We start from the raw sequence: 16,044 nt of genomic DNA, 5'->3' as shown, positions 1-16,044 counted from the left end.
GAGCAGAAAGTTGGGAGGGGTAAGGGTGGGTTTTGCCGTTGAGTTTGGCTTTGGTCTCCCCTCTCCTGCCAGGATGCTGGTTGCGTGCGGCATGCAGCGGTGTCACCAGGAAGCGCTAAAGAAGAACCGGGTGATGCTGGCAAAACAGCTGGTTTTAAAAGAATTGATGGAGCATATGATAGAGAAGGACATCATCACCATGGAGATGATGGAAGTGATACAGGTATGCAGGTTGTACTCGACTGCACTGTGAGCTTTATTTCTAGTTAAGCTCAGTGTCGTTCTTGGCAGTGCCCGCGTGGTAAAACTCATCTGTGTTACCCGCATATTTTAATGCGATTACGTTTGGAGCACATGCAAAGCAGTGTGGGGTTTGCTTACAACACGTAGGAGAACTGTAAGCTGCTTTTGGCAATATGGATTTTGTCTGAGATTTACTAAATCGTTGGCTTGCATGCTGGTATGTGGTTGCAGCAGGCTGTGCTTCATGAGTCAGGTGGTATCTTGCAGTCCTTTGTTGTCATTTTGTGCCCTTTTTTTTTTTCCTTCCCATTTGTAAAAGTAGGAACAATACCTATTTCGGAAAGAATACTGTGAAAGTAAGTAAATTGATATATTATAAACCAGTTTGTTGTTAGACTTGTACACCTTTCACTCAAAGAATTTGTATTTCATATGTGTTTTTGTAAATTGTGTGAAGAACCTTACATGATCCAAGACTCACTCTCAGGTGACAAATGCTGTTCATGGGCTTTTGTTACTTATCCTGAGCAGTGGGTACTATGAAGAGAAGTCATTGAAAATAGCTTGGGATTGCTCCCAGAGGTATGGTAATGCACTGAAGACTGTGAAGGATGGAGATACAGGTCTTCAAAGAGAAAGCAAGCTGGAAAGGAAATGACTGAAGATGCACGTCAAGTGCATCTCAAGACTCAAGTAAGCAATTGAGGGACTTTGTAGTCCCCTAGTAAGGTTGATGGTCCTGTCATAAGAACAGATGCTGAAAAACAAATTACGAGCTATTTGCTGGGCAGAAGTGCAGGAGGTGTAAACCTGAGACTGATAAGGTTTTTTGAAAGCAATGCGGAAATGACTTCCTGATTAATTTTGACTCATTGTGTGTCAAAGATAATGTGGAATTCCTCATGGGACCTGTCAAGGATACCTGTGCTATGTTGTGGGAGATGCAGGCAGTCTTACCTGGAACAGCTCTAATCCCTAGTGAAAGAGGACAAAGGTACAGGAAGAGAGTGAAAGTCAGAGAATGAATCAAGAACTGATTGTACTGGTTTTGGCTGGGGTAGAGTTAATTTCTTCATAGTAGCTTGTATGGGGCTATATTTTGGATTTGTCATGAAAACAGTGTTGATAACACAGGGATGTTTTTCATTACTGCTGAGCAGTGCTTACACAGAGTCAAGGCCTTTTCTGCTTCTCACCCCACCCCACCAGCGAGCAGGCTGCGGGGGCACAAGGAGTTGGGAGGGGACACAGCTGGGACAGCTGACCCCAACTGACCAAAGGGATATTCCATACCATATGGCATCATGCTCAGTATATAAAGCTGGGGGAAGAAGGAAGGGGGAACCTTTGGAGTGATGGTGTTTGTCTTCCCAAGTAACAGTTACGCGTGTTGGAGCCCTGCTTTCCTCGAGATGGCTGGACACCTGCCTGCCGATGGGAAGTAGTGAATGAATTGCTTGTTTTGCCTTGCTTGTGTGTGCAGTTTTTGCTTTACCTATTAAACTGTCTTTATCTCAACCCACGAGTTTTCTCACTTTTACCCTTCCAATTCTCCCCGCCATCCTGCTGGGGCGGGAGTGACTGAGCGGCTGAGTGGGGCTTAGAAGCCCACTGGCGTTAAACAGTGACACTGCTGAAGTGTGGGTGGTTAGTAGGGATGTTCAGTTGCTGGCCTGTAGTTAGTCTGGGGTGGGGGAGGGGAAGAAAAGGAAGAAAAAAAAAAAGAAAGGGAAAAAAGCCCTGTCAAAGGTAGGACAATGCCAGAGAAAATAATCTTTTGGGGAAAATACCACTGTAGTTCAGAAGTTTTAAACTGAGACAGAAGGGAAGAAGACTAAGGAAATCTTCCCTTCCACATGTAATTAGGTAAAAGGAGATGTAATAATGCTTAGTAATGGATTATCAGTAAGGAGAAAGGTGTTATGATGGATAAGTCAGGTAAATAGTTACAGCTTAGTGGAAAAATTATGCCTAATACAACATACACGCATAACTAAGAGTTTAAATGTATATGAATAGCAATAGCAGCCTGAGCAAGAGAACAAAGTGTCTTGAACTACTGTTGCAGGGCATGAATCTGGAAATTGCAGCAAAAATGGAAATACGGCAGGGGTAGGAGGGAAGCATTCACAACTGGAACAGTAGTACTGCAAAATATGTATTGCACTAGAAGGATTAAAATGAAGGGAATGTTTGCAGGTTAGTACTAATCATAACACTGCTATAGATAAACAAAAAGTAGTGTGCATTAAAAAAAATCACTTGAGTCAAAACCACTTTGTCTTATCTTTCATTTTTCTATTGTAGGTCTGTGAATTTGTTATAGTCTTCCACTCTGTGGCTTAAATGTGAGCAAAGGTCTTAGGAGTGCTGTTAGGTAGCCTATTCTTGAAAATGTATTGTGACACCAATCATCAGGTACCTTAGTGGAAATAGGAGGAGACAAATGCCACTGTGTCTGATGATAGAGCGTCGATTTTCTTGGATATTGTAATTGACTCGTTCTGTATATCCCCTTGCTCCCCCAAAAAGTCATGAGATCAAGATCTGGATAAATAGTTATGTTTTAAATCATCTTGTCTTAGAAACACAACAATTATACTGATCCTGTCGGTTTGATTTAAACTAAACAGAAGAATAAACAAATTGATTCTGGAAATAGGGCACTTAACTTTTGTAATCTAAGGAAAGTGAAATAAACCGAGGAGCTCAGGGGGACAAAGGAAAGATGAAATTTCTTCACGTGTGAGGCACTAAACTAGTACTGAAACTTCACCACAAGGAAGAAAAAGGTGGGAGGGGAGGACGTTGCAGGAAGGGCCACTGAAGACAAAGGTGGTTGAGCTGGATGAAGAGCTCGCAAGGAATACGAAGAGTAAGTATAGAGTTTATAGGTGTTCACTGGAGAAGAATTAATAAATAGGAGCAGCTTCCTTTGACATCCAAAATGGGGAGAGAGAGTAGGAACTGACAGGAATGAGTTTAAATTGGATCATTCAGAAAAGTACTAAACAATTTGGGTTTTTTTCAATTATATACACTTCTAAGAAAGAATAAAGAAAAAAATTTGCATTTACTGTGTAGCAAAGGTGATGTGAACATAGTTGTCTAGACGAAGGCCCAGAACAGAGGGATTTCAAACACAGAGCAAAAATGGTAGTGGAAATAAAGTGGGACAGTGGAAACAGCTGTTTTTAAGATTAATATGAACATTATGGAAATTTCTTAACTTTTCAATAAAACTTAAGATCCAATTCTTGAGGGCAGCTTGTGTTCTTAATTATGATTTATGGCTTAGAGTCATAACTATGAAGACATATAAGGTGAAGAAGATTAATGATCCTAAGCTTGTCATAAACAGCTGCGGGTCTAGTAGAAAGGAAGAAACAATTAATAGGTACTTTAAAATATCAGCTGTCAATTTACTTTATTAGGTAAAACAAAATTCAGTGGGCTCACAGCAGCATACAAGTATATGGAGCTGGTAATCTTCTATGGACTAATGCAGAAGTGTTACCAGGAGAAAGGGGCAAGTATTTTCATGCTTTTGGAAAGGCACGCGTGAGATGACTGTATGAACTTCTAGTCAACAGTGCTCTGAAAGTTGAGGTTTCTGTGGGAATAGGAAGGGGTACTTGCATTGTCAAGCAGAAGAGGCCATTTATGAGGAGGCTGAAAAAAAGTGGCTTGTTTATTGTCGCAAATGGAGACCGATTTATAGAAGGAAGTTTGGTAAATAAGGGAAAGGATACTGAAGGAGAACACTGAAGTCAAGGGACATTGTTGTTATGAAAATAAATGCTATTAGGCAGTCATGAATGAACATAGTTCTGAAATTTCAGAATAGGTTCGTAAGCATTGGATCAACAAGATTTTGCAATATCCTTCCAAACAATGTGATGGGACAAAAGCCAAACTAAAGCTTGATAAATTTTATGAAAAAAACCTAGATGATGTAAGTCTTCTGTACCAGAGGATTTACATATGTGACTCGAGGCTTTTTTTTCTGATTTTCCTGTGATTGCAGAGTGCTAGGTCTTGATTCTGTATAACTCACCAACCATTTCTTATCATCTACCAAAAGAAGAGATCTTGGGTCTAAGGGGTGATTCAAAAAATATAGGATGAATTCCATGGAATTGATAAAATTTATTTTTGATACCCAATATTTTAGTGATGTTTTGGTGTGTTTTAGATTTCGCAGGGAAGGCTATTATTGTATAAATTATACAGTTTGTTGGCAAATGTTCTGCTAATATTCTAACAATAGGATTTCCTGGGACTGTTTTACAGATACACAAATTTAATTTTTGATTATTACTTTTTCTCATGTACTACTATATATTGCTTCATTGGTCTAAATGTTACAGTCTATATGTATGTAGTATCTTTTTGGAATTGACTGCGTAAAATAGGTATTTTACTTAACGCTTTCTGAGGGATTTGCGTTATTGGTGCATGAGACCATAAGCTATTGGGCAGTAGTGAAAACATGTTCTGGACTTCTTGTATTCAAAGAGGGGAAATAGATACTATTCCAACAGTAACTGGAAGTAAAAGTTTAGAGAGAAGAGGGTGTATTACTGTGTGTGGTAATGTATGAATTGTTGGCTTACTGTGTTGTCATATACTCTCCCCCTTGAGCTAATAGGAACAGAGGGGTGGGAGTGAAGTCAACTAGGAAAAGCTATAAAAATGGATCTAGCACAGCTAAGCATAGTGATGAAACATTTACATGAAGGAAAAAAGTTGAATTGTTCTGAAGCTCTATTCAAAATGAATTCTGTTGGGGTTTACTTTGAGTGTGGATTTTGTTTTTTCTCTGGATCTAGGCCAAGTCTGGGAGCTTCAGCCAAAATGTGGAATTCCTCAATTTGCTGCCCAAGAGAGGCCCTAATGCCTTCTCAGCCTTCTGTGAAGCTCTACGAGAAACCAAACAGCAGCATCTGGAGGCAATGATCTTGAACACAACATCCAACCTGAGCCATGGGATTGCAAGGGTACAACAGTTTTAAAAAAATAAAATGGATGGACTGCGTTTCAGATTGGGTTTGGGCACAAAGTGATCTTTTACAAATGTAAAAAAAAATAATTGTTTATAAAGGATAGGATGGATTTTTGTTGCAAATTGAAACTTGTAGTAGCCTTAGTAAAAGCAAAGGGGAGGAAACTTGGGAAGAAGGGAATTTTCACACAGAATCACAGGATGGTAGAGGTTGGAAGGAACGTCTGGAGGTCATCTGATCCAACTCCCCTGGTCAAGCAGGGCCTCCTAGAACCAGTTGCCTAACACCATGTCCAGATGGTTTTTGAGTATCTCCAAAAATGGAGACGTTGCAACCTCTCTGGGCAACCTCCTCCAGAGCTCACCCTCACAGTAAAAGTGTGTTTCCGGATGTTCGGAGGGAGCCTGCTCTGTTTCAGTTTGGGCCCATTGCCTCTTGTCTTGTCACTGGGCACCACTGAAAAGAGCCTGGCTCCATCCTCTTTGCACCCTCTCTTCAGGTGTTTATGTACACTGATAAGATCCCCCTGAGCCTTCTCTTCTTCCAGGCTGAACAGTCCCAGCTTGCTCAGCCTTTCCTCATATGTGAGGTGCTCCAGTCCCTTCATCATCTTTGTGGCCCGCTGTTGGACTCTCTCCAGTATGTCCATGCCTGCCTCGTACAGAGGAGCCCAGAACTGGACACAGGACTCCAAGTGCAGCCTTGCCAGAGCTGAGTAGAGGGGAAGGATCATCTCCCTTGATCTGATCTGCTGGCAACGTTCCTCCTAATGCAGCCCAGGATACCATTAGCCTCGTTTGTGGCAAGGGCAGATTGCTGGCTCATGGTCAACTTGGTGTCCACCAGAACCCACAAATCCTTTTCTGCCAAGCTGCTTCCCAGCTGGGTGGCCCTCAGCATATATTGGTGCAGGGGGTTGTTTCTCCCCAGGTGCAGGACTTTGCCCTTCTTTTTGTAGAACTGCACAAGGTTCCTGAATGTTCTTGCATCCAACATGTTCTTAATTGATGTGTCATCAAAACCTGCGAAGAAAATACTTTCTCTGAAATGTTTTAATTTAGCATTCAATGATTCTCTGAGTAGAAAGTTACTAAAAGCTAGTTTTGTCTGTTGAGGAGAGAGGGACTCTTCTTTCTTTATTTTGTTATTTTTATTTTCACCTTTTCACTATCTGCAGTTGTCAGCATTGGACTAAAGGAAGAATTTAATAAAGATTCAAAATTCTCAGTGCATTGACAAGCATGGAATCTTGCAGTAAACATATTTTATACAAAGGAAGGAAGATCAGATATTTTTGAGCAGACATGTTCCCTTATTAAAATGTAGGATTTATTAGACCACCCTTTCTATTTTTTTGTTTTCAATTGTGCTTTGCTATACAAACAGTGAAATCTTGAAAGCAAATAGAAAGATAGGAATCACTGGACAAGTCAAGTTTTGGCAAAAATGGGGAGGATATGACCTCAGTGTAAGGTTTCCAAACTGGGGATTTGGGTAGAAGTAGAGATGTGCAAAGAAGGGAAGGAATTTTGCATTGACAGAAAATGCTGCTGCTATCTTGTCATGGTGTTTCATTTGGATGTGACCCATAATATTATTTTTTAAGTCATATATATGTGTATGTAAATACATGTATCTTTGTTCCATGATGCCTACAGGCTTGTATCATAGAGAAAAAAATAGCTGTTTTATGCTATTCTTTTTCATGGATTTATTGGATGTCTTGTAGGTTGAAGACTGTTACGGGTCAAACCTTCCATTCCCTGCCAGTGAATCATGTAATTCAAAGAGACCGCGCTGGATTGGTGAGTTGCACATGACATCATGAATACTTGATTGGCTCTCTGGTTGGTTGTTTCTAATTTCTTAATACTCTCTTAATTCAGTTCTAGAAGTAAGCTAGCCATCACTTTGCTCATCTCAGGAATTCAAACTTGACAGTGAACTGACTACATTATAGTCAGATGCAGGAGGTAGAATTAGCCTAGAAAATGAAAGTGAAATAGCATATTGGAAGGGAGAACCCAATTAGTTTCTAGTCAGCTTCATTTATTCTTGCAGGAAATTTTGTTGCTTAAACAGTACATGTCAGTAAAATTTTAGATTTTTCAAAGATTTTCTTCTTTGTTTTAAGATTTGTAGTAGGGTTTAGTTGAACTAGAGCTGTGAAAAGCTACTGATTTTGGGCACTATTCCTTAACTTAGACTTCCTTCTTAGCAAATAAGTTTAAGTACAAGGCCTTATATAGGTTACATGGGCCCAACATAGATTTCTGTAGCTTCTGTCGAGTGCAGCAAACCAGCTTTTCTTTAGCAAGCATTTGTGACTTAGATGAGGGAACTAGTTGTTGGAATGAATCTCTTTGCTAGTTTTCCCATTGCCTCTGGTAATGCCTGGAGTACTCATGTTCCCTAGCCACAGCTTTAACTGTGTGCTGGTTACTAGGAGCGCTCTCTGGTGTTAAAGAACAAGTGTCTGGATTTTGAAAGCTTTTTTTTTTTGTAGGTGCAAAGGTTTTTAGGGTTGGGTTGTTGTGGTTTTTTAGAGCATGTGTTCCTCCAACCAGGAGAGCCATGTCTCAAAAGGCTGAAAAAGGATTTCAAAGGAGATCGTGAATGTCATTATCTCTGTTTCTTCAGGACAGGGGAGTGAGTGTTTGTCTGCAAATGGCAAATTGTTGATTATCATTCCTCTCATCTGCTGTTATCCAGAGGAAAGGGTTGTTCAGAGGCAGATAAACAAAAAAGGGCATTGCACTTTATGGAAGTTAGAAACATCTAGTTTGATCACTTACGCGTATGTTCGGCAAAAAATAAATAATTGTGTCCGGTGAGCATGGGAGGCCTTTTATGAAAGGAAAAGCACTATATGAATATTTCTAGCAATGGTTTGTCAGCCGGACTGTGAAAGGAATAACATACTGTACAAAATGACAGAAAGCACATGGCTCTAATTTAGATGAGAATCTGTTTTCATACTGTGCAGAACCAAATTTGCTAGGCCTTTGATAAGGCTAATCCACATACAAGACAAAAAAAAAAAGTTGCCACTTAAAATTATGAAAAAATAAGTATACCATTTCAGTACTTCTGTTTTTTCTGTTATGTTTCGTTGTGTGTCTGTAGTCCTTGATCAAGCAAAATTTTTAGAGGTATGAATAGTATAATACAGGAATACACCTAATACCACATACTTCAGAATTTGCAAGTTACTGCCTTAATGAAGAGGCTTTGTATTTGGAATTTGTTATTATTATTGATATGTTTGTTTTGCACAGAACCAATGGAACATTCGTTGGATAATGGAGATGGTCCCTCGATTCCTCCGGTGAAGTACTGCACTCCTGAATTTTATCATGATCATCGGCACTTGGTAAGTAGTTGACAGAAAATCTCCTTAAGATGTGAAAGATGTGAGGTGTTTGGATATATCCAAATATATCCAATTAGCACTGAACACGTGCTAATTAAAACTGAGTCGAAATGCATGCTTCATTGGGATGCAGATCAGTGTTGTGCTATTTGTGTAACTGAAAGATGTTACCGGTCATGTTTGATTTGATGTAGTTCTCATTTACAAGTGTCAAGAAATTCTGAGGAGTTCTGTAACTCTATACAAATCTCTGCCTCTGGTTTTTGTTCATGAAGAGCTTTGTGAAATGCCTTCTGTTCTGTTGCTCCGTGTAAACTGTCAGTATTATTACCTCATATTTATTTGTCTGCATCCTCATCTTCTTCTGTGTGATGACACACTCTGCAAATGACTGTAAGATACTAGAACTGTGTTTCAACTAGTAGTCACAGTCTTGGCTGTGTTAATTGCCAACTTGTACCCAGAAGGGTCTCTCCTTAGGCTCAAGAACCAGATCAGGATTCTGTGCTGGGTAGTACTGGGTAGAACAACCTGAATTTCTATTCTTCTGCAGTGTTAGAAGTTACGTAGGTAGTCTAATTACTTTTTGTTCATTCTGCTTTTAAAGCATAGGTTGTGGTGGGATGGGCTTAGGGAAAAAAAAATCATTTCGTCTAATGGGACAGACACTTTACTAGAGTTACACAATGTGCTAACACTTAACACTTCTGTCACAGGCTCTGTGTACAGCAAAACAGGCTTGGTTTTTGTTGGTTTTGTTTTTTTTTTTTAAACTATTGGGGAGACCTCATTAGGCAGCGTCAGTGTGAGCTTGACTTGCTTCCTTTTACATCTGCTCCTGGATACACCCTTTCTGATATGCTCCTTTGGTATTAAATTTCACTTTCAACTTACAGCAGTGTTAGTAACTGATATACTATTGATTTGTTGTTGTTAGAGTGGGAGGGGCAGAGAGGGAACTTATTCTGAAGACACCCCTCTTAATTTAGTTCTTTCCCTGTTAATCTTTTTTGCCAGCCACATAATTTTCAGGATCGGTGACTTACAATCCCTTGCTATTAAAATTGCAGTCACGTGCTATTTTACATCTCTGTCTGCTCCCAACAGCAATTAAGAAATGTTAGCTAAATTTTACAAAGGCCTAAAGCCTTTGATGGGGATGATGGAAATATGTGGGTGCTGGGTTGAGGGTGGGAAAAGGGGAAAAAAGTTAGCAAGACCTAATTCACAGTTTGAAATGTATAAGCTGTGTTTCTTTTAAAACGAAAAATAAGGCAAGCTAGTATAACATCTTAATAATAGTGTTGTAGGATCATTAGTTGTGGAGACTTGCAAATACAGTTGTCTTTGGGACCCTTTACAATACAAACATTTGTTTTATTTGTTAAAAAAAAATCCTTCAAAAATTTGCCCTCTACTGTTTTTTGTGCCTTCACAATCGAGAAATCCTGCATATATCATATCAAGCTGGTATGTAGGGATTGCTGTTCTACTCTAATTATTTCCTTGTGTAGTCTAAATTTACCAATTTTAAATTTTCTTCTCAGGCATATAAACTGATATCAGAACCCCGAGGCTTAGCACTTATTCTCAGCAATGTCCATTTCAGCAGTGAGAGGGACTTGGAGTATCGTGCAGGGGGAGATGTGGACTGTACTACCCTGGAGATGCTTTTCAAGCATCTTGGGTATCAAGTGACTGTCTTTCATGATCAAACTGCACAGGTAAGGGGGATGGATCCCAGTACTTCACAACCAGTATGGATGAGAGTTTGTAACTGTTACATAAACATCTTAAGAGGTTCCCTTTGGTATAAACTAAGCTTGAACAGGAAGATGTGAATGGTCATTTAGGATTAGAAAATAAGGATAAATTGGATGATGTCTGCTAGCATGCTGACAAACATGAAGAAGCTTGGAAGGCAGAGGACTTTATGATGGAAAGTAGGATCACAAAGGACCACAAGAGGTACTATTCTAGTCTGAATTTCTAGATCACACCTGGCACATGTGTTAAAACCACAAATGAGTAAAGACTCCAGTTTAATCTAGATAGACTTTTCCAGTGATCTGCTATCCTAAAAGTTAAACTTTGCAAATATTTGACCTAGTCTTTGCAAGTGTAAGTGATGTTTTCATGTCCTTTCACTGATGGAGTCAATTGCCATCCTATTTATCGGTCTTCCAGTATCCATGCAGTTAAGTTCTGCTTATCAGTTGATTTCTTCTATGTTAAATCCATATGTACCACCTCGGATACTTGCTGCATCCCCCTGTTGGCCATATAGAAATGTAGATGTCCCAAGTGATTCCTACTTCACAATGTTATGCTTAGGACTGAATATTACATAAAACAACAAGAACATTTTGCTGTTTTTTTTATGAAACACATCTTTTGTCCTGTAAATTTGATATACATAGGGTTTATTTCGTAACAGGAGGACCATTTGTGTTTTTTCTGTACATTTGTGTTTTTCCCTGTACATTGACCCACTTGCCCTGTGCAAGTCTGGAAAGCATTTTTTTTTTTCCTCTCCTCCAGGAGATGCAGAAGGCATTGGAGAGATTCTCTAAGCTGCCAGATCATCGGGATGTGGATTCCTGTATTGTAGCTTTACTTTCCCACGGTGTGGAGGGTGGGGTTTATGGCAGTGATGGCAAACTACTACAGGTATATTCCTGTGACCTTGTGATGTGGTGGTGTAGGTTATATTTTGGAAAGTAACAATGGAAAGAGGAGAAAAAAAAAAAAAAAAAAAAGAGAGAGAGAAGGTGAAGAGATTGGACACTGAGGATTTACATTTTTTTAAAAAGGAAAAAATAAGGGTTTGTGGGAAGGAAAGGGCAGGGGTCTGTTTATGAGAGGTCTATAAGATAAGTGTCATAGAAATAGGGCAGGTAGGAGGAGTTATTTCATTCTCTCTTTATGTACAAGTATTAGGTAGAGTGCATGAACTCAAACTGGGAGTTTGAGGGGAATGTTTGAGGAGCTGGGGGGGAAGGGATATATTTGTCACATGATGAGTTTGGTGATAAAGGAGAAAATATCAAGACTGGTGAGGTAATAATCAAAACACAGGGAAGCAAGATGAGACTGGGTTTGGCTCACAGAAGGCTACAGTGAAGAATATTTATCTTCTTTCTTCTCTCAGTTGCAGGAGGCTTTCCGGCTCTTTGATAACGCAAACTGTCCAAATCTCCAGAATAAGCCCAAAATGTTCTTTATTCAGGCCTGCCGGGGAGGTGAGTGCCCAAATACTAAAAGCCATGTATTTGGCATGCCATTAAGGCTCATTTTACACACATGCACGCCCTCACATTCAATTTGCTGTCAACTCTCCTCTTTGCTTCTCTCAGGTGTAAGTGGGACCCATATTCACCTCCCTCTGCCCTGCTGCTGCCACTGCATCTGTTGCTCTGTAAGTGTCTTTTGCTCTGCATGAGGTGTGTGCATTGACTTGCAGACCCCAGAGCACCTTAGTGATAAAAACCCTCTATCATATCCCACTCATATATTGAGGCTTTCTCTTGCTGTGCCTGCAGTAGGGGGAGTGGGGCATATGGTGCATCAAATTGCAGCACAGCATGGAGTGGTACACTAGCACTGGAGTCTTGTCTGAGGTCCTGTCTTTCTCTTGATCCAGGATGTGTTGTATCTCTGGTGGTGGTGTCTCTCAAGCTATCAGGCTTCAAGTTGTCTTTTTTTTTTTTTTTCCCCTTTACCCTATCCTGCTTTCAACCTCCGAATGACCTTTCCTTACACCCTTTTCCACATACTATTGTAGTTACAGAATTCCTTTCTTGTTTCTCATAGACTTGTTCTTTTTCCACTCTTTCTGTTCCTATTTTTTTTTTTTAATTCTGCTATTCATTTTCCCTCCTTTTGTAACTAAACACATGTCTGTAACTAACTATCTTTCAGATCTGCTAATGACCAAATTTTTCTCTAAAGTGTTTGGACTTTTTGAGATTGCTGTGAAACTGCAGATACTCCAAAGAGAAGTTCTGTCTTAAGAGAGCTTTGTTTTTTCCCTTGTGATAGAGAAGCTTTTCTAGCGTGTATGCTTTTTCCCCTTCTTTTCCCTTGTTCCTTGCAATTGTCTCCCTTCTTTTTCATTTTTAGCTGAACTTTATAGTTTGTCCTCTAGCCAAGAGAATGTTTACCTCACCTGTTACCTACTCGTGTTTAATCCCAATGCAGAGAAAAACCTAAAGTCTACATGCAGTATTTTGGGTATCAAAAATATTTGATCCTTTAAGCATTTGGAAATATTGTAATGTGCATGTTTACAATATGAATTGAATGTGATTGTTTTCCTTATGTTATTGAACCTTTAGATACTCTTGAACAAATGTGAATGTGCAGACTCATAACAGTGTGGAAATAAGTGTAATAAGCCAGAAGTGGCAGCTGACCTAATTAGGTAATTAGGTTTATTTGACTGTAATGTTACCATAATGGGTCTGTTCACATCAACAAATCGGGCTTGGCCTTCCTATTCCCAAAAAGGTTTCAGTTAAGAAAGCTATGCAAAATGCTGCAGAACTGGGATACTGTCATAGGCGAAGGATTGAGACTGAAGCAACTGAAAGGGAAAAATCTTTCTTTAATTTAAAAAAAAAAAAAAAAGAACAAAACTGCCTTTTTTAACCTCTCTTAAACCTTGATTAATAGTTGGAGGAGAAAGCCAGTTACAAAGTAATTGAGCTGTCAACAAAAATGTGTGCCTTTTCATGTTAGCATTCAAAGGTTAGACTAGCCAATACTTTTTTTTTTTTTTTTAAAAGGCAGCATTTAAGACTGTATAAATAGAGTGGACAACTTTAGATTAATAGTCAGTCTCTCTATGCCATGCAAGTTAGCTGGAACCATTTGAAACAAAATGAGAAATACATAGGTTATTCTTTTTTCCTAAGTTTGTGTAATAGCCCTTATCTATCTTCTATTAATGACACATTTAAAAATGTAGATAAAGAAGAGTTGGCACAGTCTACTTAGCTTCCAAAGGGCCTTTGGCAGGAGTCTACTAAAGACTTGAAGTATCCACCTACAGTCATGGATCAAAAAACGGTGGCAACAGAAAGCAATGGGAAAAGACAAATAGTCAGATTTCACTATGACATAAAATGAGACTTTGAAGCTGCTCTAACATTTGTGTTTAATATAGTAGTTGATCCAGAAAAGTGAAGAACTGTGGTAAATAATGACAAATAGGTAGTTAGCAGTTATTTAAATCAATCGGGAAAACAGCGATCTGGGACCTTCAGTGAAATTTAAACAGACTGGAATCAATCTGGGTGGCGGTTTTTGGTGATATAAATTAGAGGTTAAGTATGCAGAGGAATATCCTGATAGGGTTAGTGCATTACAGTTTTTAGTTACATTGGTAAGTTGACTGGAATGGTGTTTGAAGACAAATGCATGAGGAAGACATCTAATTCTGAAGCTTTAATCAAAAAGGTTTTGATTTTATACATTATGGGATGATGACAGTGAATAATATAGCTTGACTGTAAAATTACCTGAGTCGTATCTGAAATAACATACACTGTGAACAGTACACTTAATTTTTAAGAAGATACAGAACTAAAAGGATTTGGAGAAGTGTGATAAAAGACATGAAAAAAGTGTGGTTAAAAATGGAAAATTTGCATTCCTACCTTAAAGAGATGATGGAGTTTGATGGAAGTAATCATGAAATTTTGAGCTATGGAGGTTTAATTATAGGCTATATCTAACCTGTCAGACAATCACACCCCTCACACTGCTGCTTTCATTTTTGAGGAAAAGAACAAAGTTGCTGACTTATGAACTGGCCATTTCCTGTGCATAATTATGAGATGCCACCAGTGTCACTGTCTGTAAAAGGGTTAGAAATCCAAATGCATTTCTTAGGCACAACCTGGCAACAAAAACCTAGAGCCATCATAACAGGAAGGCCTCTGAAATGGACGCTTATGCCTCCTAAGACTAGAATCTGTCCCATGCTGTTATGAAGTAAGTAGAATAGTAGATTCTCCTCTTACAACAAAAGAACAAAAGAGCAAAATTACATAGAAAACCTGTAAAATGTAGCTTTATTTTTCTTACAACATAGCTGGACTATTAAAGTTATTGCTACTAAGCAGTTAGTCTAGATTACAACAGAAACTCTGCATCATGTAAACAACCAATTGAGAATATCTGCATTTGTCATAATACAAACTAATGAATCCTGAAAAGGACATGAAGTGTTCTCCAGGTTTTAAACTAATCTCCATGTACTGGAGTTCTCTCTCTCATGTTTGGGGTCAAATTATTTTGCATTTTACTATTGCACAATTTATGCTTTTGATTGAAACAAGTGATATTATAGTCAGGATTTAGAAGTAGGTGAGATATTTGGTCCATGTTTTCTTGATGTCTTGGAGGGAGACCTTAGCAACTAAAATTATAGCTGTCATTTGAGTTCTGCAATAAGTAGATAGTTAGCATTGCAAATTAGACTAGACATTTTTGGACATGTCTAAGATAGGTAAAAGTGGAAAATAGAAACTTTTAGAGCTAGGCATCAAATCCTTCCATGCATGGTGAGGAACTATCAGAAACTTCTTTGCTTTCCAGTTATCCCATGATCTGCATAGGAAAAGAGAGGGGAAAAAAAATCAGTTGGCGTGTGGACTAACAGTCACGTTAGGTTGACAGGTTCAGCACTTGTTGATGTCTGCATTAGTTTGTGCAGAAGAACTTTCAGATGAGTTTTAAAAACAGCTGAAAAAGCTTAAAGTTCATGCAAAAGCTTTCTGCTTGACAGCAGTTGTGACATTGCTGATCAGAGCCCAAAACTAAGAAAGTACAGGAAAACTACATCCAGTAATTCAGGATAATTTCTTTTTTTTTTTTTTCTCCCCCCCGCCCCCTTGTTTATTGTACCCCCCCAGATGAGACAGACCGGGGAGTGGATCAAAGAGATGGGAAAGAATGGTCAGATTCCCCAGGCTGTGAGGAAAGTGATGCAAACAAGGAAGAAAATCTCAAGCTGCGTCTGCCTACATGCTCTGACATGATCTGTGGATATGCTTGTCTGAAAGGTACTGTGGAGAGGCCCTAACTGTTAGGGCATAAGAAGGTTTTATGTGTCTCTGTTCCCCAGAAACTACATCATACACACTTTCTTCTCAGGCACTGCGGCCATGCGAAACACCAAGCGTGGATCCTGGTATATCGAGGCTCTGACATCTGTGTTTGCAGAGGATTCCCGAGACACTCATGTGGCTGACATGTTGGTGAAGGTGAGCTGGAGTGTCTTTCCTCTCCCACACTTACCTGGTTTCTGAAGAGCCTTCCGGTGCTTCAGATTGCTAGGATTAATCTACTATTAAAGCAATTTTTCGTGCCTTGTTTGTAGCAAAGTTATTACTTCTTTCCCACTTTTTTATATGT

The 16,044-nt window shown here is 39.2% G+C and overlaps 1 protein-coding gene across 1 annotated transcript; it reads left to right on the top strand.

Annotated features, from left to right (window-relative positions):
* Positions 1-73: 73 nt before the first annotated feature.
* On the top strand, positions 74-15,893 carry CASP2 (caspase 2, apoptosis-related cysteine peptidase; the record flags this gene model as incomplete). Its single annotated transcript, XM_009585253.1, has 9 exons — positions 74-223; positions 5,076-5,243; positions 6,979-7,054; positions 8,528-8,622; positions 10,170-10,346; positions 11,164-11,292; positions 11,774-11,864; positions 15,543-15,692; positions 15,784-15,893. Coding segments are annotated over exons 1-9 (1,146 nt in total), but the record flags the coding sequence as incomplete, so codon positions are not given.
* Positions 15,894-16,044: the final 151 nt, after the last annotated feature.

Source organism: Fulmarus glacialis, unplaced genomic scaffold, assembly GCF_000690835.1.
Source record: "Fulmarus glacialis isolate BGI_N327 unplaced genomic scaffold, ASM69083v1 scaffold36009, whole genome shotgun sequence".
NCBI classification, from domain to species: Eukaryota; Metazoa; Chordata; class Aves; order Procellariiformes; family Procellariidae; genus Fulmarus; species Fulmarus glacialis.
This window is presented reverse-complemented; position numbering and strand designations above follow the sequence as displayed.